The 23,198-nt window shown below is 31.3% G+C and overlaps 1 protein-coding gene across 2 annotated transcripts; it reads left to right on the top strand.

Annotated features, from left to right (window-relative positions):
• Positions 1-7,285: 7,285 nt before the first annotated feature.
• On the top strand, positions 7,286-17,261 carry LOC108991703 (protein DA1-like). 2 transcript variants are annotated; one of them, XM_018966061.2, is made up of 13 exons: positions 7,286-7,528; positions 7,985-8,151; positions 8,945-9,071; positions 9,271-9,361; positions 11,221-11,356; positions 11,682-11,802; positions 11,920-12,003; positions 13,165-13,284; positions 13,385-13,597; positions 14,366-14,428; positions 14,545-14,663; positions 16,365-16,423; positions 16,748-17,261. In XM_018966061.2, the coding sequence occupies exons 3-13, from the start codon at positions 8,961-8,963 to the stop codon at positions 17,056-17,058; spliced, it is 1,428 nt and encodes a 475-aa protein (XP_018821606.1). In that variant the 5' UTR covers positions 7,286-7,528; positions 7,985-8,151; positions 8,945-8,960; the 3' UTR covers positions 17,059-17,261. The 2 variants fall into 2 exon arrangements, with proteins under 2 accessions (XP_018821606.1, XP_018821605.1); XM_018966060.2 differs by having other exon boundaries at positions 7,286-8,151; positions 8,919-9,071.
• Positions 17,262-23,198: the final 5,937 nt, after the last annotated feature.

Genomic DNA, 23,198 nt, shown 5'->3' on the forward strand with positions numbered 1-23,198 from the left:
TGAGCCGAGCCACGAACGAAGCCATTAACCAAGCCGTCGACTGCCGGTTTTCTCCAAAACTCGGTTTGAACCAGTTTACTCGGTTTCCTGACCGTGACAGATTTGTTCAATTGGACCGTTCGAGATCATTGTAAACCCAATTTGGTCCGTTCAAAAGCAGTTGTGCCTCGAATTTCGTGCCAAAACATTACAAAGCACCTGTTGGTCGAAATTATAGCCATAAATTCTTTGAAATAGGTGAAACATTAAGGAAATGTCGTGGATATCCTCGATCGGGGCGTCACTCTCATTATTCTCCTTATTTAAAATATCGTAGGAGAATTTCTAGATTGCCACCTTAAATTAAATCCAAGGGCTATTATTACTATTAAGTTTGTAATAGTTTTAATTTTTTCATGGTTGAACTATTATATTTAAATAGTACACATTTATTATTTCTACATTCTTCTTGTTGATTAATTGTTAAGGTTTATTATTTATGGCACCGAAGAAAAGTATTGATCCCTTGGTAATAGAAAAAACTGAACGGAAGAAATTTCTGGGCATGGAAAAGGCATGTAACTTTTCTTCTAACACATGAAAAGACCTTATATATATTAAAACACCAAAGCCATGTGAAGAAATTGTATAAAATGATGCAAGTGAAAGTGGGAGAAGCGTTTCAAATAAAGATAAATGGGAAGAACACAATGCATGGGCAAAAATTTTAATTTTGCATTGTATGAATGATCACATTATTCATTTATTTGAAAACTATGAAACTGCTAAAGAAATTATAAATGCAGTTGAAGCAAAGTATGGTTTAAGGTCGAATACTTGTATACAGTTATTATTGGATAAGTATAACCGAACTTGTATGAAAGAGAATGATGATATTGGCGATCATGTACTTCAAATAGAGTTAATTACAAAAGAATTACATGATGCTGGTCATCCTCTAATTGATAAAATGTAAGTTACAACCATACTAAATAGTCTTCCTTCATCTTGGGATCGCATTGTTACTTCTTTAACATACAGTGAAAATGAAGTAACAATGATATCGCTTCTAGTACTTGAAGGAGAAATGATGAAAATAAGGAATAAAGATAGTGAATCATCCAATTTATTGATGGCTCAGGACAAACGTTCAACACATAACAAGATGAAGTCAAAACAGTTTAAGAAAAAAAAAAATAGTTAAAAAAGGAAACATAATAAACCATTTTCTGGAAACTGTTTTAAGTGTGGAAAGAATTAACATTACAAAACACAATGTTCTAATAAGGGAAAAACATAAGAAAGTAAGGAAATTGTGATGACAGTCTCAGAAGTAATGCTAGTGGAACCAGAGTCAGATTCATAATGAGTTGACTCTGCAGCAACAAGACATATATGCAAGAACAAAGATGTGTTTGTCAAACTTGAAAATAAACAAACAAGAGAGAATATAGTGTATATGGGCAACAATATATACTACGATGCCTTGGGGCAAGGTACATGTAAATTCAAAGTGAATGGTTCTTTTATTTTACTTAGTGATGTTTTATATGTATCTAGTATTTATAGGAATTCAGTATCAGTGCCTGTACTAGATCAGAAATGCTACACAGTTGAATTTAAGTTTGGAATCGTTATAATAAGTAAGGGCTATGTGTCAGTGAAATGTGTGAATGATTACCATTTAAGATTAGACCATATAAATAAAAATAAGATGATCAGAATGTGTAAAAGGGGATTAATACCACAAATAAATTCAGATAATTTTGATATATGTGAACCATGTATTAAAGGAAAAATGAGTAGTAAATCTTTTTCAAAAAGCTAGAAATCTATGGATTTACTAGAAATTATATATTATGATGTTTGTGGAGCTTTTAAAACAAAAACCTATAGAAGAATAAAATACTTTATTACTTTCACTGATGATTATTCAAGATATGGACATATCTACTTACTCAAGCATAAATCTGAGGCAATTGAGAAATTTAAAATAGAAGTAGAAACCCAATTGGGTAGGCCTATTAAAAGTTTGAATAGTGATAGAAGAAGAGAATTTGAAGCTTTAGATAATTTCTGCAAATTAAATAATATAAGACATATTTATACTATGCTATATAAACATCAACAGAATGACATTGCAAAAAGAAGAAATAGAACTCTATTGGATATGGTGTGGTCGATGATGGCATATGCTGATCTACCAATACATTTTTGGGGTAAAGTATTATCGACTGCTATATATATATTAAATAGAGTTGAAACTAAAGCAAAACCTCTCACATCTTACCAGTTATGGACGAGACATAAACCAGACTTAATCAAGCTCAAAGTGTGGGGTTGTAAGGTACAAGTGCTTATCCCAAGGTCACTAAGTCGTGTAACACAAACCCAAAGCTATGGTTGTTGTGGTACAGAGTAAGCTCTCATGAAAAAATATTGTAGTACAAAGCATGATATTCGCTGTTCTTAGCACTTTTTTTCTTCTTGTCGATCAGTTTCATTTTTTAGCTAAATGATATTGTTCCTCATAAATGGAAAGGGAGAGGGATTTCATGGAACACACCATTTTGTTTCTTAGAAAAATCAGATGAAACACAGTTGTTTTATAAAGAGTATTGGACATGACCCACCACATCAACGTTTACACGCTGGTTGTGCTCTGGCTGCTTGCCTCTAGCGTTTTTCTTTTCCTATATAAAGAGTATTGGACATAGATTTTTGGCCTACACGTTATCTATGTATTTATGTTGATATTGTAATTGATGGAGAATCACAAACTTATATATAATTAATAGGCCAAAATCCTTATTCAGAGTTTTCTAAGCATTATTTTATTCTATCAAATTAATCTTATAACATTTCATTAATTTTAACGTTTCCTAATAAAAAATTATATTTATTTATTTTAATTATCTAGAGTTTAGTATTAATAATAATTTTTTTAAAATAATATAATATATAATAATTTACTAAATGTGTGGCACATAAGTTGTCAATTAAGTAATGCTAGATACAATTTTGGATTATGCAAGCACCGTACACTCATTTAGAATAAAAGTGGAATCTATTATTACAAAATTAATTTTTTCATATAAGTCTTATCTTTACTTACTTTTTTTCAAAAGAATGTGCGGCGTTTGCATATTCCATGACTACAAATATAATTTCTCTTTATGAATTTAATTTTGTGCAAAAAGAAAGTATGATTTGATTTTTTCTTTTAAGTAAAACTTTTATCATTCATTCATCAGAAAAATTTAATCCATGACCGAATACATTTTGAGACATCCTCATATCAAACATGACATCATAAACCAAAATAATGCATTTGAAGTTTCACCAGTACACTATTACCTTTTGTGATTAGTCCGGTCTTCACTATTACTAGTACTCTCTATAGACAAATATCTAAGATACAACACTCTTTTCTTAAACAGAGATTCAATTTCATCCTTCATAGAAAGAGATGACTTAACCTCTAAAAATCAACGTTCGAGAAACAAACTCTTTTTTTTTCTTTTTAATTAATAATAAGGAAACCAAAAAAGAAAACAATAAGATAAATGCGAAAAAGAACGTATTATAGTTTGGACAAACTTTGATAGATTTCAGAATTTGTGACGGCTTGTGAAGGCAACACACTTATCACTTTTCAGCCACAAATGTCAAATATGAAAAGTCAAATATGAAATGTCTAGTAGTGGTGAGTCCGGCATGCGTGTCGAGAAGAGCTGCCGGAAGGGATGACACGTGAGGACCACACATAGATGTGGGCGGAGCGTGAGAACCACGGGCGGTGATTTTTGCAAAACCACCACTTTCTTTCAAACGATTTTTGATCTGTGAATCTACTTGTGCTGCGTGTGTCTCTTTCAAGTTGCCAGAAAGCTGTAACTTTGTATTTTTTGACATTGAAGAAAGCAAAATAAAACTAAACAAAAGAAACTTTGATAGACAAGGTGGGTGAATGGAGGAATGAAGTAAGGAAATGGAGAAGGAGGAGGAAGCAGATGCCTCCTCCCCTCTAGCGAAAATTAGATCTGAAGTCCTTGATGTTTTACAAGAGAGAGAGAAAGAGAGAGAGAGGGGGGGGGGAATCAATATGATTCCTATTATATATTAATTGAAACTTATTGATTCCTATTATATATTAATATTTAATCAGGTTTTGATTCCTATTATATATATATATTTAGTTTTTTAATAAACAATACACAATTCATATTGTTATGATAAAAAGCCTTAATAAGTAATTTTTAACACAATTCTTTAAAATAGATATTACTCTTCTAAGATTTTAAAAACACAATATTTTTTTTGTAAGAAATTATTGAAACATGCACATAAAAATAGTGTAAAAAAATTAAAAATGGAAGTAATTAACCGTGACACTATATAGGGGAAAATTCATGTTCTAGCTAATCATTCATTATTAATTTTAAAAAGAAATTAACAGGAGGCTATAATGCATAATGTTTGGTCAAGAAATTGGGAAAATTCCACCTCCATAGACACACGAAAAAGTCCATAAATGCGCTCAGGAATGTACTGTGGCCACGGGAATTTTCGTTAAAATTAAATTTTGGAATTGTTGATTAATTTTTTTAAATGAGATTTTTAAAGGGTTTATTATTATAAAAGTAATTGGGTTGTTAAAATATTAAATAATTCAATATACAATTTTAGAGTATGCAAATATCGTTTACTTCAATTGAAAAAATAATAGAGTCTATTAATATTACAATGTAGGTTTTTGAAGGAAAAATATAGGGAATGTTTGGTAATAAATTTCATCTCATTTCATCCAATCTCATCTAATCTAATTTCTTTTTCAAATATACTCAAACACAAAAAATTTCAAACTAATCATTTAACATTTTCACACTAATCATTACAACTTCTCAAACTTTCAAACAAAAAATAATTCATTTTTTTCAAATTTCAAGACAAAAATAATATTAAAAAATAATATTATAACAATATTTTAATTTTATAATATTTTTTATTCAATTTATTTTTCTCTCATCTCAACAAATTCAAAAAATATTTAACTCAAACTATTATTACTATTCATAAACCTGCATCTTACTTGTTAGATGGAGGGGACGCCCACGTGGGGCTGACCCCCTCCAGCAGCTGCTTGTAACGTAAGGCCAACCGTGTATAGGAGGACTATATATAATCCTCCTCAATTGTGTTTTGACACTATCTGAAATTCGAAAAAGGCTCTCTCTTTTTGTTCTCTCTTGATAAAATATTTAGGCTGTAGATTTGTTAAATGTTACTCTAATTTCATACTACGTAATACACTTTTACCACTAAAAAGAAACGCTTAAAATTTATCAATTTGGAGAAACTTGTGGAGCAATTTTATAAGTTGAGCTTAAGGTACTTTTCTGTTGTGCATTCTAACATTATTATTATTCACAAAATTCTCATCACTTCTCATTCTCCGAGCATCTTTTATACACGTTAAAATTGTACAAATCATTCCTTTTAAAAAATATTTTTTGATTGAAAGAGTTTTAGGATGTGTTTTCTTTTTGTATTTTTTTAAAGAAAAAAAAATCTCAAAATGTTTTTTTATTTTTTTCTTCTTTTGGTCAGACTTTCACGCTGCGATTTTGGTTATTATTTGAAAATGGTGGATTTGTTTCACACATAAAACTATAGCCACCTTTATTGACATTTGCTAGTTTCTCTAAGACTCTGAGGTTGTCCGGACCCAAATTATTGTTGATGTCAACTATCTGTGGCCAATTTTGGCCAACTAAGGCTGCGTTTGGTTGCATCGAAACGCAGCCTGAAACGTGTCGGCCAAAGTTGAGATATAAGATTTTGGGGACTAATATTTTTTCAAAAACTCTTCTTATCAGTCACTATTCGTCATTTCATACTTTACACTCTATAAAAAATACTTCATATCTTATAAAAAAAATTATAAATATAGAAATGTAAAAATAAATAGTAGCTAATATATCATATTTTTTAAGATAGATAATAAATTTTGAAAAAAAAAATATTTTTGCATCATAAATTATCATTTCTTTTGTCGCGTGGTAAATAAACTATTGTTTTTGATATATCTGATTTTCAGATTATTAAAAAAATTATAATATATTCTATTTATTAATATTTAATCATCGAGACTTTACATATTCTTGGTTTTTGTTTATCTTCACGTTAAAATTGGACAAAGAGTATTATTTGACTAAAATGGTCATTAGCCAGAGGTGCGATGTATACTTTGCTTTAAAATTTATATTTAAAAAGAATTATGCCATATATTACATTCATATCTCATTCTCATTCTAGTTGTGTTGAAAAAAAAAATTGAACGGATATGAATACTTTCATATTTGCTGAATGAGATAAAAAGAAAAAAGGTCAATGAAGTATAGTATATAATATTTTTTTATGGCAAACTTGTATTTTTTTACGAGTGGTCAATGAATGAGTTTAGAATATAGAAAATTATTTATATAGAATGTACAAATATCTCATGCTCATTTAAAAGGATAAAGAAAATTGATATCTATATTAAAAAAAACTTATTTTTTCTATGATAGATTCCACCTTCTTCAACGAAAATACATGAGACTTGTATACTTTATAACTCTATCCAATATTACTCCACGAAAATACACTTATTATTTTCAATAAAACCTTGTTTATTATTTAAAAAGAAAGTAGCAAATAAATTTATCCATCAAAAGAAAAAAAAAATTATTAAGGCTCCGTTAGATTGTTAGAGCTGCATTTGAATACTAAAGTGATCTTAGATGATCTAAGTTAATTAGTAAATAATAGTATTTTTTAGATTTTATTGAGATGCGTTTGAATGTAAATAAGTTAATATATATATATTTAAATGTATGAAATATGTTAAAATCAGTTTAAAGTTGAAAAAAGTAGTAGCTCTGATTTGAGATGGATTAAAATGATATTGACATGTAAACATAGTCTCAGAGTATTTTAGATGGATTGAAGTGATCTTGACATCTAAACATAATCTTAGAATATCTCTGATCATCTAATAATAGTAAAATAGTTTAAAAATAATAAAATAATAAAAATAAATTATTTATAAATAATGATAAATTATTTATAATTTTATAAATAATAGTAAAATAATTGGATGAGTTATATTTCCAAACTGATCTTAAGAATTTGAGTTTTTTGTTTTTTTTTTAGAAAAATCATTGCCTCAAAAGGTCCGTGTGATTGGTTCTCGTATTAATAAAATAAAAATAAAAAGAAGCTTCCTTCCTTGATTCATCTTTCTTTGTGCTCATGAGAGAATCATGACTGAACTTTTCCCACGCTATTTCGTTGCTAGATGGTGGGCTTGGAAATTTGGAATATCTATCCAGCCGTCATCTTCTCGGACTCTTGCTGTTACTTTTTCTCTTTGAAGTTTTCACCCTTTTTTCTTGTTCGGAAAATCTAACCCTTTTCAGCTGCTGTTCTACGCACTTTCACCTTAAACCAGCACGTTCATTTTTTTCCCCTCAGCTCCTCGGCTTCTCCACAAAAAAGCTTGATGGTTCCTTTTCTTGAACTTCATTCTTTTAGATTTTTGTCATAGATATTCTAATTTAAAGAATCATTCTTTGCTTTTACGGTTTTTCTCACCTACCTTTTTGGGGTCTTCCTGAGGAAGAGTTTACAGAACCTCACGGCAGCATATGTGATTCATACATACATACGTCTTCTAAATATAGCAGAAATTCAATGCCCAGCTGGGTTTGATGAACCTTGATCAAATCCCTTATTGATGTATCATAAATTAAACCGTGTTTTCTCCTAGTTTGACTTTTAAATTGCGTACAATCCAAGTACTCTTTCATTCTTTACACATTTCTTCAGATTTCCTTTTAAAAATTTTCTCTTTGCCATTTTTCTTCCTGCAACATCTCTTTTGTTCTGCTAGATTCTGCTTCGGATTGGGATAGATAAAAGGGTGCCTTCGTGTTTCTTTGATTGCTGCTTTGTTGAATAGATTATGAACTTATCGTAAAAGAGAGAACGAAAGAAAGAAAGAAAGCAGGGAAGGGTGGTCAGAACCATTTCTACAATCGTCATAGCTGCTTTTGGGCGAATTGGTATCTAAGTTGATCTGGGTCTCGTCTGCTTCAACCATTTCTGCAAGTTCGGAATTTGTTTAGGGTGAGTTGCCCTTCCATAAATTGATTATCCATCTCTTTTCCTTTAACCTGAAATTAGAAGTTATATGTGATGAATTTAATGAGCATGTTGAGCTGGAAGAACCTATCTTTATTTCTTTACCTCCTCTGCGAGTCTATGCTATATTGATTTAAGGTGGCGAGAGCATTGGACGTTCTGTCAATCCGTTTTTTTTTCTTTTCGTCGTTGAAATGCCCGGTGAGGGTTTTCTTTCCTTTCTGTTTTCTATTTTTCCCCCGAACTCCTTATTGAAGTGCAATCAGTGAATCTGGATCCTTATTGGTGGAGATGAAGAGTGCATGCAAATATGAAACAGATATGAAATGCAGTATGTTGACTTGATTATCGGAAGAGCACTTGCAATCTTATTATTTATATTCTCCACTGGATTGCTCGAACCCATTTGACCTTTTCCTTGCCCCATGGGGTTGACTTGATGGGGCCATGATTCTTTTCCCGTTCTATTTGGTTATCATCAAAATCGGAACATGCAATTTTCCTTCTCATGAGTTACCGATAATTGTTCGCATGAGTTCACGCACGCAAAGAATTGCTTAGAAAGTTCCCCCATATTTGAGAAGCATGGACTTGGATTTGTTTTGTAATGAATGTACTTTTTGATAATGTTATATGTGGCTACTTAGAAGTTATGGGATCACACAGACTAAACAGAAATATCTTAATCTTCTGTTGCTTCTAGTGTTTAATTTCGCCACTTCTTTGCTTAAATCAAAATGCTTTATGAGCAGGTAAAAATTTCATTGACCTTGAACAGATAAGCACTACACATTATGGGTTGGCTTAGCAAAATATTTAAAGGCTCAGGACACAAAGATTCAGAAGAGCATTTCCATGCAAACTATGGTGGAGATTCAAATTATTATGCACCTGCTAGTTCAGGGGTAATTACATCTGCCACTACTTGCCATTCTTTTAATTGCTATCTCTGCAATAATGTACTATTGAACTAGCATGCAATCATGTCTGATGCAACAAATATTGCTGTTTTTGAACAAAACATTGTTTCCTTGACAGCAGTGATTGGTGTTCTTTTCTTTGATATGGTCCTCCTTGTAACACGTTTCAGTGGGGAATATGCAGGATATGTGGGCAGAGAGCCCAAATGAAGATATGGATCGTGCTATTGCACTCTCTCTATTAGAAGAAAGTCAAAAGGGAAAAAATGTGATTGGTAAGTGATGTGCCTTTCAAATGCTTGCAAATGCTCCTGCCATTGTATACTTTCTATAAGTTCATGATATTGCATCATTCATGCAAGCCGGTGCTCATTTCAAATTTTTCTAGATGTTACAATTTTTTTGCATGGTTTCTTAGGAATGGTACGTGACTCACAGATACTCCTCGGGGTATCTTTGCTAGTAGGTTTTATTTTCAAACCTTTTATTTTATTCTGTGATTGGCTTGATTTAATGAATGTGGCCCTAGTTTTGTTAGCCAATCATTGAGTGTTAGATGAATTTGATGAAAAATGTTGATCTTAACCTTTGATACATGTAGTCAAGGACTTGTTGTAAGATTGAATTTTTACCTTTTTAGTTAAAATGAGAAATTTTCTCCGTGACTTTGTTCTGTTGGTACAGTTTAATGGCAAAATTCATAGCAAAATTTGCATAATGGCTTCTTCGAATGATGACAAGGCATCCACTTTGTGGCACTCTTTTTTTTTTATCAGTTCCTCTGTTATTCTGCAAAAACTGTAGCCACCATAGGGAATACCTGATGCAGGACTTCCGCTTGAAAATAGTAGTCACGTGGTCTATCTTACTATGATAATGGTTTCTACCAAGGATGCAAGTCATGTACACTGTATGGGCATTGGAGGAAGTATAATTCATATGTAATAGAGATCTTAGCCTGAATGGTTTCCTGAGAAGTTAAGCTATATTGATTCTCTAGATTGCCTTTATAAGAGACTATTGTAGATTACCGCACGTATTCTTTCAGATATGCTTTAAATTTAAATATGACTAAATTCTTTTAAATCAACTTCCAAAGCATGGACAATGCAAGAGCATGTTTTTCTGCAATGGAGAAATAGAAAAGAGGCACATTGGTGAGCCATGTTAATAATAAATGACATTGCTGATGGTGGGAATATGTTCCATTTTGCAACTCTCTCTTTAATTATGTTTTCAAAAACTATATTACTAGGTATCTAGTATTTCATACACTTGCTGCAGAGTCCATAGAGCCATCCATTGATCAATTTTAAAGAAGTGGATATAGGTTTAGTTTCAAGGTGGAAGCACACATTTTGAAACCCCTTGTTGCAAGTGAAGGCAGGATTGGCCAGAATATTTTGAAGTTTCTGGCACGATATGTTAAAATATTAGGAATCTTACTTTGCTAAAAAAAGTTAAAATTGTATGTTTTTGGGTATGTGCATCTAGGTTTTGGGTCTTTTGGAGTCATCATTAGCTCCAAATCATACATTGATAGTGATTGATGCTCTCCAATTATTTGAAATTCATAAAGGAAGTAACAGAAAGCCAAACACTACTCCATGAGGTTGTAAGCGTTTTCATTTTTGTGCCAATTTCTAGCTTCTAACCTGTATTCAAGTCTCTAAAGACAACCACAGATCCTGCATGAAATTTGGTCTCTGATCTCCTGTCGTACGCCATGCACTTGTTATCGGGGTTAGTGTCATGAAATTAACAAGTTGTATGTTGATGAAGTGGAAAAGTATGTAAATCTCTGTTGTCTGTTTTACATAGTTATTAGGTACTCTTGAAGTATATATCTGGTACCCTGATCCTATCATAGAATGCTATATCACTAAACTGTATGTGCCATATGTATCTTATAAAGAGTAGTTATTAGGTAGTTTCGAAGTACATATGCAGTACTCACATCCTATCATAGTATGCTATGTCATTAAAAGTTAGTGCTTATTCTAAGTAGTTTTTAATGGCATGGCATTTTATGATAGGATGATAGTATCACATCTCCACACTCCAGGAGTACCTAATAATTTTTCATACACATATATGACTATTTGAATTAATTTGTTTCTGACATTTTCTTTAGATCGTGATTCTCAATTAAAGGATGATGAACGACTTGCTCAAGCTATACAAGAGAGCCTAAATGCGGAGTCTCTTCCTCGATACGAATATGGAAATGCATATCAACCTGCCCCTGTTGACTTCCCTCCGGGGTTAAGGTATATTACTTCTGTTTTAAATCGATGTATCATCTCAATCTTCTGTTCTAGTTTGTTTAATTCCTCATTGTTTCCACGCGAGTGCTTTCTTCAACCATGTTTGTATTGAATGTTCCTTTTCTTTTTTTATGGGTGTGTATTGAATGTTCCTTGACAAGCATGAACTAAAGCTAATGAGTGCAATTATCATTTCTCGTCTATTTTTAACTTTTTGACATTTAAAATTATAGATCTAGCTTTTGTTGGGGCTTAATAAGTATATGAGAACCATAATCAAAGAATGTCTTTCTATCTTTTAGGTTTTAAATTTTTGGTTTTACTGTAGGGTTTGTGCTGGTTGCTATGCTGAGATTGGTTATGGACAATATCTGAATTGCCTGAATGCAGTTTGGCATCCTGAATGCTTCCGGTGCCATGCTTGCAACCTACCGATATCTGATTATGAGGTAAAAAAACACCCAAGTAACTTTCATAGCACTCTAGTTTGTCACTAATTCTGTTATTGCTTTTTTACTGTACGTGTAGTTTGAATTTTCCGTATCTATTCTTTTTGTTGCTTACAGTTCTCTACGTCTGGGAATAAACCATACCATAAATCTTGCCACAAGGAGAATCACCACCCCAAATGTGATGTTTGCAAGAAATTTGTAAGTATCTCTGTACTAAGCCATATATTTATCAATTCTGATTTTTCATAAGCTGGTTCTGCTTCACCTTTTGTGTTGGTTGCCAAGAAGAATAGAAGGGTTTTCCTTACCTGTCAATCATCCTAGTTGAAGCTAAACGATTAAAAATTGGTACAAAACAGGTTATAATACTAAAATGTCACAAAAATGACTTTTCAGTTCCTGGAGGAGAGGGAAAGCTGCAAATGCAGGTTGAAATTTATATAGGTTCTCTCAATTTCTTCTACATATCCCTTGAGTAATATAACGTGTCTACCTATGACAGGCACAATCTCAGCCCTTACATTTGTCGGAAAATATGCCATGCACCCATAGGGTTTAGTACTTTTGGTTTTTTAGTCAAGTCTTAGAAAGCGAGCATATGAGAACCCAGTTTTTAACTTTTAATTTTAAAGCCCTTTTACAGTTTTTTAGATGCAAGTACATTTATACCCTCCCAAAAAGAAAAAAGAAAGCTTTGAGCAACTACACGTAGTGGAATGCGGCAGTGGGATCCCCCCTCCGCCTGCCCGCAGCCCCACTGTGCCACTCACCAAGGTGAGATTTCTCCCACTTGTACCCCATGAGGTGAATCACCAGCAGGGGGTGGGTGAAGATTCCCCCCACCTTGGCATTGGGGGTGGAAGGAGTTTCTCCTACCTCTCTTGTGGCCCACATTTTCAGCATTATACCTCAACACAGGGGTTTGTTGTTGGGGGTGGGAGGGACTGCTTGGCCTGCTTTGGGGGGATGGTCGCTACTCCAGTGTGGGGTGGCCTGCTTTTAAAGTTAAGGTCTCAGAACCCAAAAATGTCAAACCACAAGAGATATAGGAGTATGACATTATTTTCCCAAATTTTATGTTTTGATCAGTATTTTTAGTTGACAAACTGAACTCTGATCCATTCACCTGAATATATCTGAGAATGGTTGCTTCTTACTTGAGCTTAGTCAACTGACCAACATTGGAGGAACCTCATATAGCAATAAAGTGAGATCTTACCGTGGTGTGTCATGTTTGAAAGATCAAAACCAAAATATTTCAATCAAGTGACACATCCTGATCAATTTCTTTCTTCTTTAGATAGATTACTTCTTGTAAGTTGGTGTTGGTTTCTTCAATTATATATATCTTTTCGACAGATTCCAACAAACCCTGCTGGTCTAATTGAATATAGGGCACATCCATTTTGGGTCCAAAAATACTGCCCTTATCATGAACATGATGGCACTCCTCGGTGTTGCAGCTGTGAGCGAATGGAGGTCTGTGATTGAAAAACTTTTATCTGCCAAAATGACTGTAAACCAGAAAAGTATCCTTGCAAAAACTAAATGGCATGATATATTTGTTCATTATATGCAGCCGCGAGACACAACATATGTTGCCCTTAACGATGGTCGGAAGCTCTGTCTGGAGTGTCTGGACTCTGCAATTATGGATTCCAATGAATGCCTACCCCTCTATACTGATATACAACAGTTTTATGAAGGTTTACATATGAAAGTGGAGCAGCATGTTCCATTACTCTTGGTTGAAAGACAAGCACTAAATGAAGCAAGAGAAGGAGAAAAGAATGTAAGGGAAAATGCATTGAAACTATTTAATATCAGCTATTATATGCACGGTATTTCTCCTGGGATGCCAGACATAACATGAAAGTCCCCGACACTCATGTCTGATGACTACTTGAGCAAATACCAAGAGTCCACCCTAATTTACATAGGAAACTGTGCAAAAGTGAATAATACTTGGGGCTTCATTTTGAGATGAGATGAGAAATCTGTGAATAGTAGTGAATAGTTTGTGAATAGTAGTGAAATGGTTTGAGTTAAAATGTTTTATGGGGTTTTGGAAAATGAGAGAGAGAAAGTTGAATAAAAAAAATTATAAAGTTAAAATATTGTTAAAATATAATTTTTGTTTTGGGATTTGAAAAAGTTGAATTGTTTTTTGTATTTTGTTTGGAAGTTTGGGAAAGTTGTAAATAATTAGCTAATGATTAGATGAAAAAGTTGAAAATTTGAAATTGTAAAGTGTTTGTACTTGAGTGATATTTGAATGTTGAGATGAGATGAGATGGGTTGAGACCATCTTAACATCCAAATAGGGCCTTACTCTAATCTTAGTAATTACTATTTGGTAAGTGTTTTAATTTTTTTTGTCTGAAGTGTTCTTACCTTAGACAGCACAGAATCCTCGTATACTAATTTGTCCCCTATGGTTATCGACATGTACACACAAAGTCTGTCATTCGAGTAATTAGACATGTTTTTCTTACAGTTGATTCAGAAGAGCATGTCTGTACATGTCCAAATTGGAATTTATTTGTTTTTTCTTGGCCAGGGCCATTATCACGTGCCTGAGACCAGAGGACTCTGCCTTTCTGAGGAGCAAACTATCAGCACTGTAAGGATTTTTTTAGAAATCTTCACTAGAATTATACACAGGGATATACAGAGCTGCATTATGATTATTTGTTTATGCTGGGCAATTTATCTTATTTTTTCCATGTAAATCTCCAGGTTTTAAGGCGACCAAGGATTGGGGCAGGAAATCGAGCGATGAATATGATAACAGAGCCCTACAAACTACGTCGTCATTGTGAGGTCACCGCAATTCTCATATTGTATGGTCTTCCAAGGTATTGAATCTTTGTTTCTACAACTTGTTCTTGAAGGAAGCTCATGCCAAACTCAATAGAATAAATGGATTTTTAAATACATCTATTCAAATTTCTTAGGAGTAATATGACAGGGTTCAAAATAAGTCCAGATCAAATGGTTACTAAAAGAACTTTTTCCTTGATGATAGGAGCTCCAAAAATAGCATGATCAAATGCATTTATTTCTACGTAAAATGACTTCACTGCTACTTGGGTTATCATAGAACGAGAACTACATTTTAACAAGTGCTACCTTCTAATGAATCATGTCAGGGGGCTGGGGGGAGAAATGAGTCATTCTTCTCAAAGATGCTACAGCCCTACTACCGTTATTGATTTCCTTCTTTATTTCTAGGTTCCGTGAACCTTGGTGAATTTGTGAAAACCGTACAAACTTTAAAATAAAAATAATATTAAAAAATGATATTTAAATAATATTTAAATTTTATAATACTTTTATTGAATTTTTTTCTTCTTATATTAAAAAATTAAATAAAATACCTTATCCTAAATCATTGCAATAGTATTCCCTTGACTATATATACTCAGTTCCAACGATCACAATACTCTGTTTACACGAAACATAAAAAGTTTGGTGGAACAGAACCCGCACCCATGAATATTTTTGTACACTTTCCACGTCAATAACATAAAAAATTCTAGTATTAAAATCTTTTCAAGAAAATGTGTCTTTGCCAAACACGATTTGAGGCGTTAGAGTATTGTTATTGGATCAGTCAAATGTCTATTCAAAGAAAACACATGATCAATTTTATCCCAATACTCAAATTGAAAATAATAACTTTGTTCTGCAATCAAAGTTAACAAGTTGACAGAAAAGATGGTTAGCCCTGAACAATCAGCAAACACTGCAGAAATTACTCTCTCCCCCCCTCCTCTCTCTCTCTCTCTCTCTTTCTCTCTCTCTCTAAGTAATTGTTGAATCCAAGTACCCAACACCAATCTGCCCTTTTACCACTTGAGCCAATACACAGTAGCCTCATGGAAGTTGCTTGACAAAAGCATGTTGCTTTTAAAGTTTTGTTGTCTATATTTTTTGTGTTAATGCATTCATGATCATCATACGGCACGTGATTTTCCATGAAAGCATATGTTATACCGTGTTTCCACTCAAAGAGCTCAGGAAATATGGTAATTGGGGGCGATCTGATGACTGAATTGCCTTAACCTGTATTTGAGTTGTGCATTTTTCTTGGCACAAAATAAGTAAATTTTTTCTTAAATTCGATATTGTGGAGCTCTGGTGAGAGATCAGGATTTAAAATTATGACAATTAAATAGTTAAATTGAAACGAATTGTAGTTGCATGGTCTTCTGATTATATGGGACTACAAATATATCGTCAGGGTTATATATGATATTCATATAAAATACAGATTAGGGGAAAAAGAGAACATGTTTTCATTCTTCCCTAGTCTCTCTTTCTTTCATTTTTTCCCTCTTTCAGTTAAAAACCAACTGATTCACATCGTAGTATATTCAGTTGGAAGTGTGACATGGAGGTTTAACATTTATTTCTATATGTGCGCACGTGCAAATTGCAATAAGATTATCATGAGAATTCACCCAGAGAGTTGAGGCTTTGGCCACACTGTCTAATCTGCAAATGTAATTTGGCTGAACCTTTTGATACATGACTGGACTTCTCTTTGCATGCAGGTTGCTTACTGGATCAATTTTGGCTCATGAGATGATGCATGCATGGCTGCGTCTTAAAGGTGCTTCTGTAATCCATGGCACATATTGTGTTAAAAGGGAAATGTGAAAATATAGAAAATTAATTATTTCCTCAGGTTTTTAAAGGAGTCTGCTGTGCTTAAAATATCTTAAATATATCAACTTCTTCCTATAAGATCACATCAAGGTTTTGTAGAATGACCTCAATTATAATAATGTGTGATCGATTTATGTGGAGTTTGCTCAATCAACTATTGCACAATAGAAAATGTTCAGTTGTTTATTTGTAGGTTGTGACTCTGAATTAACATATTATGAGTCTGTGTTTCTTAAAGATACTGAAATATATGCTGTGTATATGACAGGTTACCCGAGTCTCAGTCAAGATGTTGAGGAAGGTATCTGTCAGGTTCTCGCTCTCATGTGGTTGGATTCCAAGCTCAAGTCTGGATCAGTCAGCAATCTTGCATCAGCCTCATCTTCTTCCTCTGCACCAAAAAGGGACATGATATCTCAATTTGAAAGAACGCTCGGGGAGTTCTTTAAACATCAGATCGAGTCAGACGGTTCACCAGTGTATGGAGACGGATTCAGAGCTGGCCAACGGGCAGTGGGTAAATACGGTCTTCAGGAGACCCTCAACCATATATGGAGGACAGGGAGCTTTCCTCATTGAAGTCTGGCTCCCCAGATTTCTATTTGTGCTTTTCTTTCTTTTCACTGAGATTTCCCCAGATCCAAAGGCCAAAGCGTGCAGAATCAACTCTGTAGATTTTTTTTTTGAAAAATTCTCATTTTTTGTATAGAATAAACTAATTGATTAGTTATTATCAATATTATCTTCCAGGCTACAGGATGAGTCTTCTCCTCTCTCTCTCTCTCCCTGGTCTGATGCATGAATTATATAGCTGTCTTTAGGGTGATTTTCTTTTGCAGCTGAGATTTTCTTAGCAATGGCTTCCAGTCTATGATTGCTTTTTCCATAGCAACTCATATTTGTTCATTTATCTTTGATCCTTTGGTCAACCTGTAATGAGATCGAAATTATCCAAATCTTGGCAAAAACGACGTGACGTTTTTGCAACTTAGATTAGACATTTTCATAGATTACATTAAAAAAAAAGAAAGAAAGAAAGAAAGAGATAAAGAAAGACGCTCTAAAACGTTTAACATGGTCGGATTAATCTGTAGATAATTAGTTTTTATGGTTAATAAATTATTTAATAGATTTTTTCATTTGAACTGAGCTCTTAGATGAAAGGTACTTCTGATAATTACAAGGTTATTCAGGATTTTTTGTCCTAATTGAATATGAAATATCTTATTTATATGTCGGCGTGGATAGCACATCTTCTGCAATTCTGAGTCTCTGACATTGCAAAATTTAATTTATCAAAAATAAAAATTAAAAACCAAATTCATTATAAATCAAATTTATCATATCAGTAATGTGGAAGTAGGAGAATTTCTTGTTATACTCTCGGAGTAGGGAGATGTAATGCTCTTATCAGTTATCATATCACGACATGTCATGTCAATTAAAACGAGTGCTAATATATGTATTTTTATTTATATGATATAGTGTGATCAGACTATAGAATCATCACATCATCCATGCTCCAGAAGTACTTAATAATTTTTCTGTATTTAAAATGCAAAGTCAAGCTTAAATTAGGAAGTTCATGGCTTAGAGCTACATAAAAAAAATGACTTCAAACCTATGATATTTTTTGGAGTTTTGGTGGGTAGTAAGCTCCTCTCAGAGCTCCATGGTTTGTTTACGTGTATTCTACGACAATTGAATGAATTCCCCATCAAAAAAGTTTAAAAAATAACAGAAATATATAGTCAAAAGACTCACACGTGCTATTAAATGATCCATCCTACAGAAATCTCTTTCTTTGTGTTCTATTTATTGTCTAGAAAACATCATAACCTATTCATTAATTTACAGTAATTAATGCTAACACATGTTTATATTACATGCAGATCCGTCCCAACCGAGTCAACTCTATTAGATGAGAGGCATAATTTAATTTCTTCATAATAGTTTATTTAAAAAAATAATAAAAAAAAATAATAAAAGAAATCATAATTTTATTGGGTCTTGAAGATTAATAGGCATAATATGTGAACTTCACAGTATTTAATGCTAAAGTCCATACCACATCGACAAAAAATCTTAAAATCTTATCAGATCTATATAATGTCGTATCTATCTCTCTTCTAATTATAGAAGATATTTAGGACAAATAAATATAGATTGCGATTGGATGAAGAACTCGATTCAAATCTTGTTTGGCTCGGGTGCATATCCAAATCCAAATCCAAACTTAAATATATGATCCAGGAGTAAAGAAAGTCGTTAAGGGATACAATCCAATTGATGTTGCCATCAAACCCTAGAGATAGAGGACAAGTGATGACATGTGTGATAACTGGAAGTAGAAGCTTTGATCTCTCAAAGGAAAAGAATATTGGAGTGAAAGCTGGTCCTGATCTCTCAAAACCAGAGCTGCTTTGCTTAGAATAAGATAGGTAGAAAAGAAAGGCACATCTAACAGGCCAGATAGATACATATATACAGAGAATAACAGAATATTCAGGCAAACTTCATGTGAAAGAATATAGTAATTAATTTGGAGCTGTGTACCTTTCAAAATAAGCCCATTACGACACCCAAAAATACCACACATGCATGGTTTGGTAGGAAGGAGTAGGTGGTGATTCTGTGGAGTGTGAAGGTTTTTATATGTTTGCTCATTAAGCAATATTCGTCGTCTAAACGACATATAATAGTATGCTCTCTTTTCTTTTTACTTTTTTTGAAATATTCTATTATCAAGTCTGTGTGTAAAGCACACTTAATAAAATGCTTACGTGACATAATTTGATTTAAAAGATAAATTTTAAAATTTGAATATTACGAATCAAAACTTACAATTTAAATGATGTGGATAGTGTGTTCAACATACCGACTCGATAATAGAATAACAGGAACTATATCTTATTACATCGGTTTGTTTGGAAAAAGTTTCTATTCCAAAATTCTCATTTCATCTCATCTCATTTTCTTCCCAAACATGATCACTCAAATACAAATACTTTTAAACTGATCATTACAAATTTTTCAAACTTTCTAATAAAAAATAAAAAATAATTCAATTTTTTCAAATCTCCAAACAAAATTAATATTAAAAACTATATTCTAACAATATTTTAATTTTATAATATTTTTTATTCAACTTTTTCTCTCTCATTTCTCAAAATTTCGTAAAAATAACTCAAACTATTTTATTACTATTCACAAAATTATCATTTCATCTCTCTCCAAATTTGTCTAATAAATTTATTTGCGAATCAATTTATTGACACATCAACCACATCGCTGATATGAAAGTGCATATCCGCTTACATAAAAAAAAAAAAAAAAAAATCATATTTTGATTCATTTTATGACTATAATAAATTCTACAGTATGTGATGCATTATATATACACCAAACTTGAAAATAACATAAGGAAATTCTTAAAGCAAGTATGGTTTCTATTTTAAGAAACAATCTACAAAAATAGTTGCAGTTCCATATGAATACAGCCTAAACAGAATAAAACCTTGGTAAACAAACATAATGGTCCTCAAACATTTTTCCCATAAAAATGTTTTCTTTTGTTCTTTTTTTTTTTTGTTTTTTGTTTTTTGTTTTTTTTTTTTGAGAAAATAATAAATCATTCCAAATTAATTGGAAACTTTATACTTTCAACAATATTTTTTTAGTACCAATAATTTTTGACACAATTTCTATGCTCTATACAGGTTTAAAGTGTTAGAAATCTAGGATTAAGATGTTTAATTTTAGGATTAAGATGATTCATTCACAACTCCAATCGACCTATTTTATTTCTTTATCGAAAAAAAAATAGACTTTCTTCAAATGTACTTAATATATTATTGATGTGAGAGTTTTTCGTATCAACAAATTATGTATTTATTGTCTAATAAATAACATAATTTATGAATAAAAAAGTTGCAAGTCTCACGTTATCATGCATGATGCATGCATAAAAAAAACTTGACTAATCATATATAACTTTAATTTTACTTGCATAAAACGTTATTTTTTCCTTATATATCCTTTTCAACCATTGAAGGCATGATTCGTGGTTTTTTTAAGCAACCTTGTTGTATTTTTTGGCATGATTAGTGATGCTACTTCAACTAGGTTCTTCCTAACTTTCTTTTAGTAGCAAATTAAATATTAATTAAGAAAGTAAAGAACACAAAATTTGTTCTGATCCAACTAATTACAGTTAGTTTGTGTTTAATGGTTTTTTTTTTATTGTGTCCTCTTGATATTTTCTCATCTCATCTTATTTGTTTAATCAAACGAGACCATAATATTTCTTAGAGCTTCTTTTGGAGATGTCTTTATTTGGAGAAAAATAATTTTTATAATTTTAAAGCGTGTAAGCTTTACACATTTTTTTTTATAAAAAAAGTGGACAAATTTTGGATTCACATGAAAAAAAAAACTCATTTTTTAATAGCGGGTCTCATTATTTTTTCAAAAGCAATATGTGGGATTAACACACTTTAAAACTTTATCGAATATTATTGTGGTATAAATTTATATTCGTTGATGTATCGCATCAATATGAAATTTATTTATTTTTTCTCTCTTCTATCTTTTATTTTTAAATAAATATATAAATATTATATATAATCCTTGAGTGTATCATTTATGCATATTTCCTTTGAAAAAAAAGAGGTGCTACCATTAAAAAATTAATGTACTTTCATATAGGTCTTAAATTTATCTACTTTTTAAATAGAATAATATATATTTTAAAACTATAAATATCATTAGTACTTTGAATAATGCTACACACATAAGCATCACATATTTAAAAATAAATAAAAATTTACTAATAAAAAATTAATTTTTTTCTATATTTAATCATTTTTTTAAATATACGTAATTTTAGGCTATATTTAGATGTTGAAGTGAGTTAAATTGAATTGAATTGAGATGATAAAATATTATTAAAATATCATTTTTTAATATTATTATTATTATTTTAAGATTTAAAAAAATTAAATTATTTATTATATTTTATATTAAAATTTAAAAAAATTATAATAATGAATTGAAATATTAACGATCCAAACGAAGTATATAAATATCTTTTCTCATCTTTTAAATTCTATAGCGGGGTCAGATGTTTGGATTTCCAGTGACCGAGAAAACGTGTGCGGACCGCGTAGTCGGCAGACATCCAACGGGGAAATGGGGCCCCCACGTTCGTACGACCGACTATTCCGGTCTCATACGGACTACTTATACCGTACATAATTATTTCTTCCCTCTTTAAATGCATGCCACGTTTTTTTTCATCCATATTATTATTCATTTTTTAAATCACAATTCTCTTCTTAGTAGAGTAACGACATATGCACAATTTTTCTTTTATAAATATATTAAAAAATGATAGTATTTATTTAAAAATAATAATTTAGGCTATTGCTACTTAGTTTATGAGTTTGTCCCCTCAAACTTAATATTAGTACAATTATACCTTTTTTTTCTCTTTCTTTTAAATATTTTTTAAACATTTTAAAATATTTTTAAAAGATAAAAAAATATACAACTTTTCTAATAGTTACTTTTTTTAATATTAATAAAAAAATAAAAAATAAAATAAAATATCTGAACGTTAAATTTGAGGGGCAAATTCATGAGGCCAAATATCATTTTCCAAAATTTTAATATTCTCAATAGAGCTTACATAATAAAGTTTTAACTTGACATAATTTAATGAGAAATATTATAACCACAAATCAAATTTAATTTAGAAGATAAATTTTAAAATTTAAATCTTACAAATCAAATCTTATAATTTAAATGATGTGGATGAGTGTACTCTACACCGGTTTGAGAATAAAATAACTCTTTATATAAATTGATGCTATTTTTATAAGTTATTTTATAAAAATTTATCTCGTTTAAACATTATTTATAAATGATTGTAAAAAAAAAAAAATGTATGTCTATTATTTTTCAATTCAAAATGCACATCAAGAAAAATGTAAATCTCAACAAATATTAAGCAAAGTAAAATTTTAAAATCAGTGAAAACGAAAAGAGAAAATAAATAACAATAGTACCAGCAAATTAGTTTGAAGCTCGTTAATTCATTGGTCAACCAATGTGGCCGCATCGATCCAAACATTGGGATGACGGATCGGTGGGCGACCAACAAAAAAAAAAAAAAAAGTTTATTTTTATTTTATTTTTTTATTTTTTAGCGAAATGGACGACTTGGAAAAGAACAAAAAAATCATATAAATGGAAACAAAAACAGGCCAAAAAACAAAAAAATAAAATAAAATAAAATAAAATAAAATGAAAGGTGATGAAAAACACATAAAAAGACTTTTACAGAATGAAAAATGATAATTACAATCATAGAGTTTATAGTTATGAGTTTATATAAAAAAATTAATTTTTTAAAGAAAATATATAAGACTTGTATATCTTAAAACTGTATTTAATATTATTCATAGATGTAAAGTGTTGGTGCTTATGCTTCTACCGACACTTTCTTTTGTCAAACTTATTTTTTCATATATATAAATATATATTCGAAAATATTAGAAAAGGGTATTGTTGGCAATTGCACACACTTCTGATTGACCAATAAAATGTCGTATAAGGAGGCCACGATGAATAAATAACATTTAACTCGTTTTCTTTGTATTGCTAAAAAAAGTTCAATTTATGGTATTCTCAAAGAAAGCAGAATTAATTATATTTAT

The sequence above is a fragment of the Juglans regia genome, chromosome 15, assembly GCF_001411555.2.
Source record: "Juglans regia cultivar Chandler chromosome 15, Walnut 2.0, whole genome shotgun sequence".
Lineage (NCBI taxonomy): Eukaryota > Viridiplantae > Streptophyta > Magnoliopsida > Fagales > Juglandaceae > Juglans > Juglans regia.

Excerpts from the sequence above, each read along its gene's own strand:
- LOC108991703 (XM_018966060.2), top strand. The coding sequence starts at position 8,961 with ATGGGTTGGCTTAGCAAAATATTTAAAGGCTCAGGACACAAAGATTCA. Across the intron at positions 13,598-14,365 it reads CAAGAGAAGGAGAAAAGAAT|GGCCATTATCACGTGCCTGA; the intron begins GTAAGGGAAAAT and ends TTTCTTGGCCAG. Across the intron at positions 14,429-14,544 it reads AGGAGCAAACTATCAGCACT|GTTTTAAGGCGACCAAGGAT; the intron begins GTAAGGATTTTT and ends GTAAATCTCCAG.